The following is a 14,633-nucleotide window of genomic DNA, read 5'->3' as shown; positions in this document are numbered from 1 at the left end:
GGTCTAGAAGGCGGCCGCGCCCAGGGAAGCCTAGACGGGGCGCTATCTGGGGCGGGGGCTGGGGTGGCGGAGCCAGTGCCTGGCAGAACCGCCATTCAGGAGACCCCCCGGCCAGGCTCTTGGTTCCGCCCACGCAGGTCCCGCCCCTATCCCGGCCCCTCTCCCCGCCCCTATCCCGGCCCCTCTCCCCGCCCCTATCCCGGCCCCTCTCCCCGCCCCTATCCCGGCCCCTCTCCCCGCCCCGCCGCGCAGGCCCCGCCCCGTCCCGCAGACTCTTGGTTCTGCCCACGCAGGTCCCGCCCCTCTCTTAGCCTTGCCCCGCCCGCCGCGCAGGCGCCGTCCGAGGGCTCCGTTTGAAACATGGCGCGGGCTGGTCCGCGGCTGGTGCTGAGCGAGGAGGCGGTCCGGGCGAAGAGCGGACTAGGGCCTCACCGCGACCTGGGTGCGCCGGCGGGCGGGGGTGCAAGCGTGAGGGTGGCGGGGGGTGGGTGCCGAGCTTCCCGGGGCGGCCGCGCCTGGTTGCCTGGGCGGCGGACCGTGGGCAGGTGGGGCCCCTCTGCGCAGGCGCCGTGGGCGTCCGGAACGGTCTCGGGCGGGCGGGGCGCGCGTGCCCAGGTGAGGACCCCGCCCCTCGTGCAGAGGTGCAGCTCCTGCCCGCGTTCCGGTCCCGCAGTCGCGGCTCCTGCCTGTCTGTCGGGTCATTGTGGTACAGGGACTGGGGGTTATATCCGCCGAGGAGAGCGAGCCAGCCTTGCTCTCCAGGAGCGCGGCCCGCCCTCCCGCTGGGGACCCCTCTTCCTGGTTCTCCTGGGCCCACTCTATGCTGATTGTTGGGCTTGGCCTTCTTGAGGATGTTGGTGGCCGGTTTCCTTATTTTTGGCCTGTTTTTGTCTGGTTTTGGCGTCAGGGGGAAGCCGAGCTCATAAGCTGTTGAGAAGTGTTGCCTTCTCATATTTAGAAGAGGTTCTGTAGAGTTTGTGCTCATTGTTTGAATGTTTTGTGGAATTTTCCAGTGAAACCATATGGACAGATCAATTTCTGTTTTTGAAGCTTTTAAGTGACCAATTCTGTATCTCTGGTTGTCAGAGAACCGTTCATATTATCAGTTCACCTTGAGTCTTGGCTGTGTGGGGTTTTGCGGAGTTGGCTTATTTGAGCTAACTTGTGGAGTGTGTGTGTAGAGTTGTTCCTGGGGTTCTGTTCTTAGCCTGTTAATGTCTGTGTGTGGTTTGCAGGTGTTACTGGACCTACAGGTTCAGTCAGGTGCTGTGGGGCCACAGGCCAATACACGGAGACAGCAGGGTTTGCAGCAGAGAGTTTAATGCTGGCAGGAGCCCATCAGGGAGGTGGAAGGAGGCCTCAATCCATCTCCCCAAGGAGATCTGAGCTGGGTTTTTTGTTTTTTTATTTGAGACGGAGTCTCACTCTGTTGTCCAGGCTGGAGTGCAGTTGCATAATCTCAGCTCACTGCAACCTCCACCTCCCAGGCTCAAGTGATTCTCCTGCCTCAGCCTCCTGAGTAGCTGGGATTACAAGTGCACGCCACCAAGCCCGGCTAATTTTTTGTATATTTAGTGGAGACAGTGTTTCACCACGTTGGCCAGGCTGGTCTTGAGCTCCTGATCTCACGTGATCCGCCTACCTTGGCTTCCCAAAGTGCTGGGATTACAGGCATGAGCCACCATGCCCAGCCTGAGCTGGGGTCTTGAAAGGAACAGGATTGTGAGGGGCTGGAAAATTGATGATGTCAGTTGGTCGAGGTAAGGGCCATGGAATTATCAGGGTGTGGAAATTGCATTCTTTGGTGAGTCTGCTTGTGGGGTCCTTTAGACCAACTGGCATCAGTCCCCAGGTCCTCAAAGAATATCTCAAATGGAAAACAACGTTTTATAATGTCCAATAATCCGTAGAGTAGTTCTCTGTAGAGTAGTTAAGGGGAACAGTAACATCGTGACAAAGTCCACGTGATCCTGAGGCAGTGGTTTCTGATTTTTTAAATTTCGTTCTTTCTGCTTGCTTTGCATTTATTTTATACTTTTTCTAGATTCTTGAGGCAAAAATGTAGATGATTGATTGGAGACTTTCTTATTTTCTATTATAAATAGTGCTACAAGTTTCCCTCTAAGCACTACTTTAGCTGTATCCACAAATTTTGTTATGTTGTATTTTAATTTTCATCCAGTTCAGCGTATTTTAAGAATTTCCCTCGATACTTCCTGTTTGACATGTGGTTTTATTTATTTACTTATTTATTTATTTTTATACAGAGTCTTGCTCTGTCACCCAGTCTGGAGTGCAGTGGCACAATCTTGGCTCACTGACAGCTTTGCCTCCCATGTTTATGCCATTCTTCTGCCTCAGCCTCCTGAGTAGCTGAGACTACAGGTGCTCGCCACCACGCCTGGTTAATTTTTTTTTTTTTTTTTTGTATTTTTTAGTAGAGACGGGGTTTCACTGTGTTAGCCAGGATGGTCTCAATCTCCTGACCTTGTGATCCACCCGCCTCTGCCTCCCAAAGTGCTGGGATTACAGATGTGAGCCACTGTGCCCGGCCTGACCTGTGGATTTTTAAGGAGTATGTTTTTAAGGTTCCATGTGTTTGGAGATTTTCCTGTTATTTTTCTGTGTGATTACATTATGGCTAGAACATAATCTGTATGATTTTAATTCTTTTAAATTTGTCAGGGTTTGTTTTATGATCCAGCATCTGGTCTATATTGTTGAATGTTCCAGGTGCACTTGAATGTGTGTGTATTCTGTTGTTGAGTGGACTGTTATGTAAGTACATAAATATCAATTAGATCTTGTTTGTTGATGGTGTTGTTCAATTCTTCTGTATCCTTGCTGATTTTCTGTCTAGTGACTCTATTAATGACTGAGAGAGGGGTCTTGAACCCTTAACTGTAATTGTGGATTTGTCTATTTCTTTTTTCACTTTATATGTTTTGAAGCCCTGTTATTTGTTGAATTGAATATCTAGGATTTTTATATCTTCTTAGTGGACTGACCCTTTTAGTATATGTAGTCTTCCCCGGTTTTTTTTTTTTTTTTTTTTTTTTTTTTTTTTTGAGACAGAGTTTCCTTCTTGTTGCCCAGGCTGGAGTGCAGTGGAACGATTTTGGGTGACTACAACCTCTGCCTCCCAGGTTCACACAATTCTTCTGCCTCAGCTTCCCCAGTAGCTGAGATTACAGGCACCTGCCACCATGCCCGGCTAATTTTTGTATTTTTAGTAGAGACAGGGTTTCACCATGTTGGCCAGGCTGGTCTCGAACTCCTGACCTCAGGTGATCCGCCGGGCTCCCAAAGTGCTGGGATTACAAGTGTGAGCCGCCGTGCCTGGCTCTTGTTCCTCTTTTTTCCTGGTCATTTTGTTTGTTGAGACATCTGCCTTATTTGATATTACTGTAGCTACTGTAGCTTCTTTTGATTGGTTTTTGCATGGCATATCTTTTCCTATCCATTTACTTTGAACTTTTAACCTACCTGTATCTTTATATTTGAAATTAGTTTTCTGGTTCATTATTTTTATTCACTCTGCTAATCTCTGTCTTGTAGTAGTGTTTTAGGCCATTTACATTTAATATAATTGTTAAATATTAGAACTTAAGTGTGCCATTTTATTGTTTTTTGATTGTTTCCTGTGTTTTTTCCTTCTGTGTCCCTTTTCCTGCCTCCTGTGACTTACTCGAATGTTTTTAGTATCTTATTTTGATTTATCAGTTATGTTTTGGTGTATGTCTCCTTGTATGGTTTTCATAGTGGTGCCTACACAAATTACAATGTACTTATGTAATTCAACACAGTTTACTTGTACAGACATTTTACCACTCCTGAGTGAAATATAGAAACTTTATCACCATTTAGGTCTCTATCCTCTCCCCTTTACAATTTAGTTGTCTTAAGTATTTTCTCTGCATACCTTGAGAACCATATTATTATGATTTTTTAAAAAACACCTTTTCAGTAACTCAGGAGGAAACGCATTTATCTGTATGTTTCTCTGTTCCGTTATTTTTTCTTCATTCCACGATGCTCTAGGTTTCTTTCTTTTGTCTTTCCTTTATATTTGAAAAACTGTGTTCAGCGATTGTCTTACGACAGGTCTGCTTGTGACAGGTTCTCTTAGTTTTTCTTTAGAGTTTTTTTTTTTCTTTTTTGAGACGGAGTCTCGCTCTCTCTCCCAGTCTGGAGTGCAGTGACACGATCTTAGCTCACTGCAAGCTCCGCCTCCCGGGTTCCCGCCATTCTCCTGCCTCAGCCTCCCAAGTAGCTGGGACTACAGGCGCCCGCCACGATGCACAGCTAATTTTTTGTATTTTTTTAGTAGAGATGGGGTTTCACCGTGTTAGCCAGGATGGTCTCGATCTCCTGACCTTGTGATCCGCGTGCCTCTGCCTCCCGAAGTGCTGGGATTACAGGCGTGAGCCACTGTGCCCGGCCTTCTTTACAGTTTTACGGTTTTCATCTGTCATCTCCATTTTGCTATTAAACTGCTCTTGTGATTTTTTGTTATTGTATTTTTCTTTGAAATTTCTGTTTGTTTCTTCTGTATATCTTCTGTTTCTTTGCTAAGACTAGTTTTTCCTTTGTCTCAAGTGTTTGTAATTGCTCTTTGAAGTATTTTTTATGACAGTCACTTTAAAATCCTTGTTAGACCTGACTTCTGTGTTCTCTCTTGGTGGTATCTGTTGATTGACTGTGTTTTCTCATTCAAATTGCCATTTTTCTGGTTCTTGGTCATTTTTTATCGTATTGTGGACGTGCTGAGTATGATGTCATGAGGCTCTGCTTCCTGTTTAAATCCCATTACTTGAGAAGATGCCTCACTGGAGCCTGCTGGGTGCAGCCTCATCGCCGGGACAGTCATGGGGCTCCTGCCTCACCCACAGGCTGTGGCGGACCCTACTGGCTGGGAGGGTGAAGGGCACCACCTTGTTCTAGCCAGCCGGGACAGCAGTCAGGATCCATTCTCACACCCCGGTGCTGGCTGCTACGCAAGGCCAGGTGGATGAGGGGTGTTTGTGTGTGTGTGTGGTTGTGTATGTGTGTGTGGGTTTGCTTGCAGGAGGGCTGATGATATGAAGAGAGTCTGTCCTGCAAGGCCCCTCCTGGTGCCAGGTGGACGAGGGGTGTGTATGTGTGTGTGTGTGTGGTTTGCTTGCAGGAGGGCTGATGATGTGAAGAGAGTCTGTCCTGCAAGGCCCCTCCTGGTCCTTTGGCCATCGAGAGCAGCCTTACGGTTTTTGGTCTTTTGGTGTTTCTGGGCTGCCAGCTTCTGTGGCACCCGGAGTGAGATGTGTAGTAAGCAAGCATAAACAAAACGCCAGAGTCAACCCAGGGCCTCAGTGCTGGGTTACCTCTCGAGTGCCGAGGCCCCTAGCCGGTTGGCTTCTGTTCATTGCAGTCCCCAATGCTTGTTCCATATATTTTCCTCCAGGGCGGTGGGTCTAATATGCGGGAGGAGCAGGGTGAAATCTGTCCCCTCCGTCTTGCCTGGAACTGGAAGAGCTCAAACCAAATTGTAAACTTAATCAGAACATTCTGGTTGGGTGTAGTGGCTCATGCCTGTAGTCCCAGCACTTTGGGAGGCTGAGGCGGATGGATCACCGGAGGTCAGGAGTTCGAGACCAGCCTGGCCAACATGGTCAGGAAACCACAAGACTGTCACGGAACCCTTTTCTTTCAGGAACATGAGCCAAAAGTCACTGTACCTTGTCCTCTCCTGACCCTGTCCCGGTGGCAGGGTGTGGGGGACAATGAGCTGCTTGTCCTGTGTGCCTGCAAGTGGGGCAGAACCAGGCAGCGTCCTGCTGTTTAGCTGCATCTGAGATGATGCCCAAGGGCTATGTGAGGAAACAGGGAAACATGGGGTTTTAGTAGAAACACCATCTCTACTAAAAATACACACATTAGCGGGATGTGGTGGCACGTCCCTGTAATCCTAGCTATTCAGGAGGCTGAGGCAGGAGAATCACTTGAACCCAGGAGATGGTGGTTGCAGTGAGCCGAGGTCGCACCACTGCACTCCAGCCTGGGCAACAGAGTAAGACTCCATCTCAAAACAAAAACAAAAAACGCAAAACGTATTCTAAAACATAAATGTTCCTGGGAAAGTATTGATGTATTCAGATCTAAACTGTCTTTTTGATTATGGAAACTTTCATCTTGTAGTTAACGTTGATCTAATGACTACTTATGAGTGCACGTTGCAGAAGCATGCAGGGTGCACGGAGCTTGCACAGCCCGACCACAGGTGTAAGAGGAGGACAGCAGACAGGTTACCCGACTAGTGGGTTTCGGACGGTGATGGCTGCAAGGCGTGACAGAATTGAGCAGCCAGAAGTGGAGGCGGGAGATGAATTAGAGGGGTGTTCCTGGGGAGAGATGCTTTGGGAGGCAGTAAAGGTGGGAAGAAGCATGTGGGCCTGGAGGTACTGCAGAGATAAACAGAAGCTGAAACTTCAGGTACATTCCTTGCTCGTCAGTGCTGATAGTCCAACTCCAAAGGAGTTGTACTGGGTTCTAGGTGCCTTTTTCGGATTACGAGGATATATATCTCTCTGAGAAAAGCTGAAAATACAGAAGTGTGTAAGAGGGAAAGTAAAGGGATTTATTCCACAATAGGACACGTGTTAACATTTGTCTCTCAGTCTTTTTACGTGTACTGTTAGAGGAAGAAATGTTTTGAATGACCCTTGTCAGGCACGGTGAGGAAGGCTTTATTCAGGGCCATCGAGGTGGGCCTGGGGTCACAGTGCTGGGATTTTGCAGTGGGGGAGAGAGATGGAGCTCAGCTCCAAGTACAGCAGGGGCCAGGGGGAGTTTATAGCCGAGGATGAGGGCAGGGGCAGTGGATGGAAAATGACTGAGAGGACACATGAGGAGTAAGGGGATTTGGGTTAAACCTACTGAACAGGATTCTTGTGAAAGAGAGGCCAGGGTGACCAGACAGCCCCTGTGGGATCTGGGGATAGGGAACCTGAGCAGATATTGAGGGTGGGGGTTTTGGCCACACTAAACTGGACTTTACAAGGAAGGGCGCAGATGGCCGAGGAGAAGATTCAGGAGCCTGAGTAAAGTTGAATTAAACCAAGAATCTGTGTCAGTATCTATTCTATATCCAAACACCAAGAACTTGACCTTTATTATAATAATTGTTTTCAAAAGAAAAGATTAAAATCTCATAATTTTTTTTTTAATTCTTAGCTGAGCTTCAGTCATTGTCTATTCCTGGAACTTACCAAGAGAAGATTACCCACCTGGGACATTCTCTGATGAGTTTAACAGGTCTGAAATCTTTGGATCTCTCACGCAACTCCTTGGTTAGTCTGGAGGTAAGTTTTAGGTCTCTTTCTTAAAAGAAAATTTATTGCTATCAACATCAGTGGAAAGTCCATTCGCAGCAGAAACGGCGTGTGTTTTGTAACCCTCTGCTTACAACTGTAAACTGTACACTTTGGGTAGTGTTTTTTTGTGTTTACCGTGGGCTACATTTCATACACATCACGTTACGTTGTGTTGTAGCCCTCTGATGATGATGGTTATATCTTTAAAGGAAATGAAATGAGACCCCAGAGACTACTGAGTGGCAGCACAGTGGGCCTGGGGCTGCCTCTGGGCCCCTGGCAGGGTCACCCTGGAGGGAGACGCCTAGGTGGTGGTGAGGGGAGCTGTGCATACCTGCCATGGCCTGATTGGCTCTGACAGAACCGTGGGATGCACTTGCCCCGAGCCTGGTGCCTGAACATTATGGAGGCCGCATCTGCATAGCCTGATTGGCCCTGACAGAACCGTGGGATACGCCTGCCCCGAGCCTGGTGCCTGAGCATTATGGAGGCCGCGTCTGACACCAGTTTGGGAGGCTGCTCCAAGTCAGATGCGGACCCAGCCCAGGCTGCACCCAGTGCTGCTTCATCTTTCCCCCTTCCCAGACCTCAGCTTTCTCATCTGTGAAGGGCAGACCCTGACAGTTCTCACCCTGTAGAGCGGCGTGTGGATTAAATGAAATTGTATGTGTAAATCACTCAGCTTGGTGCACACTGTGGCCTCAGTAGATATTAGCTGTGCTTGGTTGCATCACACCACGGCACATGTGGCTTCCCTAAACGGTCATCTCACCACGTGAGGCCCAAAGAACTTCATAGATGAGAACATGCTTCATTTTTCTACTTTTCCTGGTAACGACGTGTGTTTATTGCAAATGCGTTTATGAAGTTTGTTGGTCAGTGTGTGTTGCTGGCTGATTTCACTGCGTGTTTCTTTTTTAAAGTGTGAACGAATTCACTGTGTTTTCCTGTTGACAGGGCATTCAGTACCTGACCGCACTGGAGAGTCTCAATCTCTACTACAACTGCATCTCCTCTTTGGCAGAGGTGTTTCGGCTCCACGCCTTAACCGAGCTCATGGACGTGGACTTCCGGCTGAACCCCGTGGTGAAGGTCGAGCCTGACTACCGCCTTTTTGTTGTGCACCTGCTCCCCAAGCTCCGGCAGCTGGGTAGGCGTTGGGCAGGGCCACGTCCATGCTTTTGCCCCGCAGGGTGTGGGAGTCGTGGTGGGTGTCTGTGTGCTCAACGTCACGTGCTTGATTCCTCCTGGAACCAGGAGTTGGTTTTCTACGTTGATGGCTTGAGTTCCTGCAGATACACAGCTTTAGTGGCCTTGTGTCTGGACAGGACAGGACTGGAAGGGGAGCAGCCTGGGAAGGCGCAGGGCTGGGGCCGTGGGAGCACAGCCCTGGACCAGGCTGCTCTGTCCTGTTCCGGCACTCCGCCTCATGGCTGTTGGACTTGGGCACGTTCCCGAACATCTCCTGTCCTGTTTCCTTGCATAGCCGCCAGGCATCACCTCAGGTGCAGCTAAACAGCAGGACGCTGCCTGGTTCTGCCCCACTTGGAAGCACACAGGACAAGCAGCTCATTGTCCCCCACACCTGCCACTAGGACAGGGTTGGGAGGGAACCTGAAAGAAAAGGGTTTCCATGACAGTCTTGTAGGCAGAACTTCCAGGGCCCCCACAGCTGTGCCCAGTAGGGAGGGTCTCTGGGTTGGGGCAGCTGCAGGTCACCTTCCCATCTGCCTCCTGTCTCCCCGGAGGTATTGTTGCTGTTGCTGTGAGCACCTGGTGGTGTCTCTGCTGACCCTACCCCGAGTCACAGATCCAGGAGAGAGAGCTGGGGCCTCAGCCCGGAGGCACACTCCAGAGTCCATGGGGGAAGAAGAGGATGCAGGGTTACCTCAGTCCTCCTGTGTGAAATGGGGGATAAGAATGCCGTGTGGGCATGTCGTGGTGGGGAGACCTGAGTTAATATCTGTAAGCTCCCAGACTGCCCGGCATGGCCAGGGGCCTATAAACGCTCACTGGTTATTTCTGTTGTTAGGGTTAGACCTACCATGCCCTGCTGTTCAAAACCTGCCCCTCCTTCTGAACCTAGAACCCTATCAAAAACAAAAGAATCACAGAGTCCCGACTATCTTGTTAGAAAAAAAGACCAACAGAATCACAGAGGACAGAACACTTTCCCCCACTGCGAGTGCCCTGAACAGGCTGTTTTCCACGGCCGTGGGGAGCGCTCAGGTTCTTCTAGAGAACTGAGATTCTTATGTCAATTTCAAGTCAACAGCAGCTGAAGGAGGCCCCGCAGCTGAAGCACATCGGTGGGTGATGTGCCCGGCCCCTGGGTACTGTCCGTCGTGCGCATCGGGACTGAGGGCCAGTGGGGTTTTGCCATCCACCAGATGAACACCCAGCAGACCTCACCCTGTCAGCCCCATGAAGTCCGTGTGATGTCAGTGAAGCTGCACACAGGAGGTGGGAAAACAGGTGGAGGAGCGCCTGAGCGCCTCAGTCAGTAGACTGGGTAGGCCGTCTTTGGCCACCGTGGAGCCCGTGTGGTGCCATGTCACCTCATCACAGGGAGGACTGGCCTGTGGTGTCTTGACGGTGACGTGATCACACGTGTTTGTAAATGGAATTCTCACATTTTATTTTATGTTATTTTTGAGACATAGTCTCGCTTCATTGCCCAGACTAGAGTTCTGTGGCGTGATCTCAGCTCACTGCAATCTCCGCCTCAAGCAATACTCCTGCCTCAGCCTCCCAAGTAGCTGGGATTACAGGTGTGTGCCACCACGCCCTGCTAATTTTTGTCTTTTTACTAGAGATGGGGTTTTGCCATGTTGGCCAGGCTGGTTTCAAACTCCTGGTTTGAAGTGATCCGCCTACCCTGGCCTCCCAAAGTGCTGGGATTACAGGCTTGGGCCACTGAGGCTGGCCAAATTCTAACATTTTACACGGCATTGCTTTGCTACTTGGAGAAGTTTCTGGAGGTGCTGGAAAGAGCTGTCTGTCAGCATGCGGCACACACACCCTCTGTTCCTTGTTAGGTGACAGTGTAGGTTAGTGGTATGGATTGAAATTTGTTTAAAGGAGTCCTCTTGTGAGAATGCCCCAGTCTGCCACAGTTTGACCATTTTTTAGTAACTAATGATCAAAACAATTTTTCTCTGACCTTCTAAAAGTGACTCGAGGAGCTGACAGTAGCCCTGGGTCCTGGTGGACTTTGCTTCTGCAGGAGCTCAGCTACCCTGGGCACTGGGGGCTGGCAGTTGGCAGTGGAAGGAGCATCGGATGGGAGGCCAGTGACTGGGGGTGCGTTTGCTGCTCTGCAAGGGCTGGGAGGCGCTCAGGGCATCTCTGTGGTCAAAGTGAGACCTAGCTCCCAGCATCACTGTCAGGGAAGAACCTGGCTCACCCGCTTATGTGGCCAGTGCTGGGCCCTGGACAGGCCCTGCTGCTGGCCTTCCAGTGTGGATAGAGCTCTGTGCTGCAGCTCTTGGCAGCGAGGAGCACCTCCTTGGGAGCGTGTGGCACATGCATGGTGCGGGCGCCTGAGAGCCTGGCTCTGCTGCCTGACACTCTTCTGACTGGGACGGGGCCGTGGCATTCACAGTGGACACCCCAAGACACACTGTCTGTTTCCAAACCCAGTGAGGATTTCACTGTTTAATTGTGAGAGGATTCACGGTGGACCCCCCTGAGACACGGTGTGATTGGGAGAGGCGTTCACAGTGGACAGTGGACCCCCCGAGACACAGTGTGATTGGGAGAGGCGTTCACAGTGGACAGTGGACCCCCCGAGACACAGTGTGATTGGGAGAGGCGTTCACAGTGGACAGTGGACCCCCCGAGACACAGTGTGATTGGGAGAGGCGTTCACAGTGGACAGTGGACCCCCCCTGAGACACAGTGTGATTGGGAGAGGCGTTCACAGTGGACAGTGGACCCCCCGAGACACAGTGTGATTGGGAGAGGCGTTCACAGTGGACAGTGGACCCCCCGAGACACAGTGTGATTGGGAGAGGCGTTCACAGTGGACAGTGGACCCCCCGAGACACAGTGTGATTGGGAGAGGCGTTCACAGTGGACAGTGGACCCCCCCTGAGACACAGTGTGATTGGGAGAGGCGTTCACAGTGGACAGTGGACCCCCCGAGACACAGTGTGATTGGGAGAGGCGTTCACAGTGGACAGTGGACCCCCCGAGACACAGTGTGATTGGGAGAGGATTCACGGTGGACACAGTGTAATTGGGAGAGGTCGGGGGAAGAGCGCCTGTTTTTTGGCGTTTATTTGGCTGGTTAACCAAGTGACTCATAAACACTTGAGTTTGGCTGTTTCAGAAGCTGCTGTCCTTACTCTGGATGATTTTTGGAATCTTCAGTTCTAAATCATCGCCTCTGTCATCCAGGTTTTAGATTCAGAATCTTAGTGTTTCTGCAGAGAAGGAACACAACAGTCTTCCCGCACGTGACAGATGCTTCCAGCAGTGGTGCTGGCAGTCAGAGGCGCTGCGGGAACCCGGAGGTGCTGGGCCCCGGGACAGCCTGCTGCCCCGCACGGTGCCTGCTGCCCCGCATGGTGCCTCCCGCCCCGCAGGGTGCCTCCCGCCCTGCATGGTGCCTCCCTCCCCGCACGGTGCCTCCCAGACAGGGCTCGGTCCTTGGCTCCTCGTGGAAAGGCCCTGGTGGTGGAGGAGGCAGATAGCAAGGGCCTGCGTGTAGGGTGGAGGCAGCGTTTGGGGAGACTGCGCCGGCAGGAGAGGGTGGCTTTGGGGTGGAGGTGAGTTTGCATTTGGCTTCAGACATGCCGCCTTAGAATTTATACAACAGTCCAGAGAAATATTCTTGGAGTGCGGGATTTGGAACTGACTCAGAAGTGAAGCGAAGTCTTGGTGGGCAGAGAGCTGTGCGTCGTTAGTGCGGGGCGGGTGAAGGCCGGGGTGGAAAGGTTGCAGGAGGGCAGGTCTCCTGGCCCCCGTGTCTCCTGGGGGGCGTCATGTATGCTGGGTGGAGAGCGCCCCAGGTTGCAGAGGCCTCTGACTTGGCACCTTTGTGTGATTTTCAGAACTCCTCTGTTTTTCTGCTTTGCACATTATGTTGTGCTGTTACTCATTTCTTACTGTAATTATGTAGTTTTCGAGGTGTGCTCTAGGCTCAATGGAGGCAGCTGGGAACTTGTCACAGATTTAACATTACGAGTGGGGGCTAAGATGTGTTGCAAGTTCCAGAGCGCTGAGGTTGGAGGCCCGGGGACCTTCTTATCTCCAGGGATTTACATAAGAAAGCTCCAGGAGTTCTGGGTGGGAGCCTGATGGCCCCGGGCATATGTGTCCCTGAGGTCCAGCCCTAAGCACAGACCCTAAAGGCCCCCTGGAAGTTGCAGCCTCACGCGCCGGGCAGCCTCCCTCCCTGGAGGCTTCTCTGGGTTACCCGAGTGTGACTTGAGAATCCCACCTCACACCCATTGTACACTTTAGAGAAAGGGTGTGTGTATATGTGTGTGTGTGTATGCGTGTGTATGTGTATGCGTGTGTATGTGTGTATGCGTGTGTATGTGTGTATGCATGTGTATGCGTGTGTGTATGCGTGTGTATGTGTGTGTGTATGCGTGTGTATGTGTGTGTGCGTGTATGCGTGTGTATGCGTGTATGCATGTGTATGTGTGTATGCGTGTGTATGTGTGTGTATACGTGTGTATGTGTGCGTGTGTATGTATGAGTGTGAGTGTGTGTGTGTGTGAGCCTCATCCGTGTGCGGCTGCTCCTGTGAGCAGCAGTGAGCTCTGAGGGACAGGCGACCTCGGCATCACACTGGGCATCTCTGGGAAGCTGTGGGACCACCAGAGCCCAGCATTCCTGTACTAGGTCAGCGGGAGCAGGGCTGGCCCTGAGGGGATGGACACCCTGCCCTGTGCAGATGCCCCAGGGTGGGCACAGCCGCCCACCGCTTGCCACCTGCGCAGTTTTCTGTGGCCTTTTCTTCTAGATGATCGCCCCGTGAGAGAGAGCGAGCGGAAGGCTTCCCAACTACATTTTGCATCAGAGGACTCACTCGACTCAAAAGAGAGCGTCCCAGCTTCTTTGAAAGAGGGCAGGTATGAACAGAAGTGCTATGGATGCCCAGAGTGTTTCTGACGGGCCTGCTGTCAGGAGGATTAACTGAACGTCGTTCGCTGTGTGCCAGTCCTCCAGGGGTGGACGCCAGGAGGGAGGAAAGCAGAGCCCGGCCGGCGGGGACTCAGTGGTTGGTGGGACGGGGCCTCTTTCCCGTTCTCCGCATTCCTGGAAGTTATTTCTAATATTGAAACTGTTGATGAAGGTAATATGTGTAAAATCAACCCAGGAAAGGGCTTGTCATGTCCCTCTTCCCAGGGCTGCAGTTCTCACGTCTGTGATCGCCTCTGCTTGTAGCTCTTGCTTCAGTTACTTTCTTCGCTGTCCATCCAACCAAATCCCATTTCTGGCCATGAGCACATTCAGCAGGACCCACCTGCCTGGATAGAGGAGGACTCCTTCCTCCTCCACCTTTTCTGTGATGGTGCTGGGATGCGCCCTCCTGTCTCCCTCCCCGTGGCTGGTGCTGGTGAGGCCACCTCCGGGAACCATGGGCGTGTGTGTGAGCCGGGCCTGCTTCCCCTTGCAGTCCCAGCCTTGCTGCCTACATTTCTGTGTTGGGTTGATAGTATCTACGTGTATCCCAAAACCCTGGAGACTTCATGCTTTGTGTATGGGTTGATTCAAGGGGCAGAAATCAGGGGACTCTGTCTGCGTCGCCGTGGGAACTGGTTGGATTATACACTCTCTTGAGTGCTGTTTGTCTTGTCTGAAGCTTGTAATCAAATCATGTTTTTCTTGTGTGAGATGCTTTCACTCATTTTAAACTCTTAGTGCAGAGGTCAGTCAGCCTTTTTGTGTGAATGTTTTGGGCCCTGGAGGCTGCGTGACCTCTGTCCCATCTTCTTAGCTCTGCCTTTGCAGGGCGGAGGCAGCCATTGGCAGTATGGAAGCCAGGATGGTGTGCCCGTAAGATGCCTGCCCACAGCACAGGCAGGGGCCCAATTTGGGCCAGTCTTTGCTGACTTCTGTTCCAGTGTCTCCAAAATGGCTCTGCATCCTCGGGATCTCCTCTTCCCTCAGATACCCACCCTGCAGCCCGCACCACCCCATTTCACACCAGACCAATTGCTGCCTGGACAGCGGTACTCTAGTACCCGCACCTTCTGCTCGTGCGAGCCGTGCGGGAGAAGCTGTTCCGTGCCCCTCCTGGCTGCTGGTGGTCTACGCAGCTGCTGG

At 51.5% G+C, this 14,633-nt stretch overlaps 1 protein-coding gene across 7 annotated transcripts in view; it reads left to right on the top strand.

Moving 5' to 3' along the window:
• The first annotated feature begins 267 nt into the window (after positions 1–267).
• Positions 268–14,633, top strand: part of CEP72 (centrosomal protein 72) — a 36,903-nt gene continuing 22,537 nt past the window's right edge. For all 7 annotated transcript variants that reach the window (XR_004056327.1, XR_004056326.1, XR_004056329.1 and 4 more), the window contains exons 1-4: positions 268–442; positions 7,210–7,337; positions 8,307–8,499; positions 13,327–13,435. Coding sequence is in view for 1 of the 7 variants with exons in the window: in XM_030927154.1 (XP_030783014.1) it covers positions 361–442; positions 7,210–7,337; positions 8,307–8,499; positions 13,327–13,435 (512 nt within the window). In the remaining 6 variants the exon portion in view is untranslated. The remainder of the gene's footprint in view (positions 443–7,209; positions 7,338–8,306; positions 8,500–13,326; positions 13,436–14,633) is intronic.

This window comes from Rhinopithecus roxellana, chromosome 3 (genome assembly GCF_007565055.1).
Source record: "Rhinopithecus roxellana isolate Shanxi Qingling chromosome 3, ASM756505v1, whole genome shotgun sequence".
Taxonomy (NCBI): domain Eukaryota; kingdom Metazoa; phylum Chordata; class Mammalia; order Primates; family Cercopithecidae; genus Rhinopithecus; species Rhinopithecus roxellana.
This window is presented reverse-complemented; position numbering and strand designations above follow the sequence as displayed.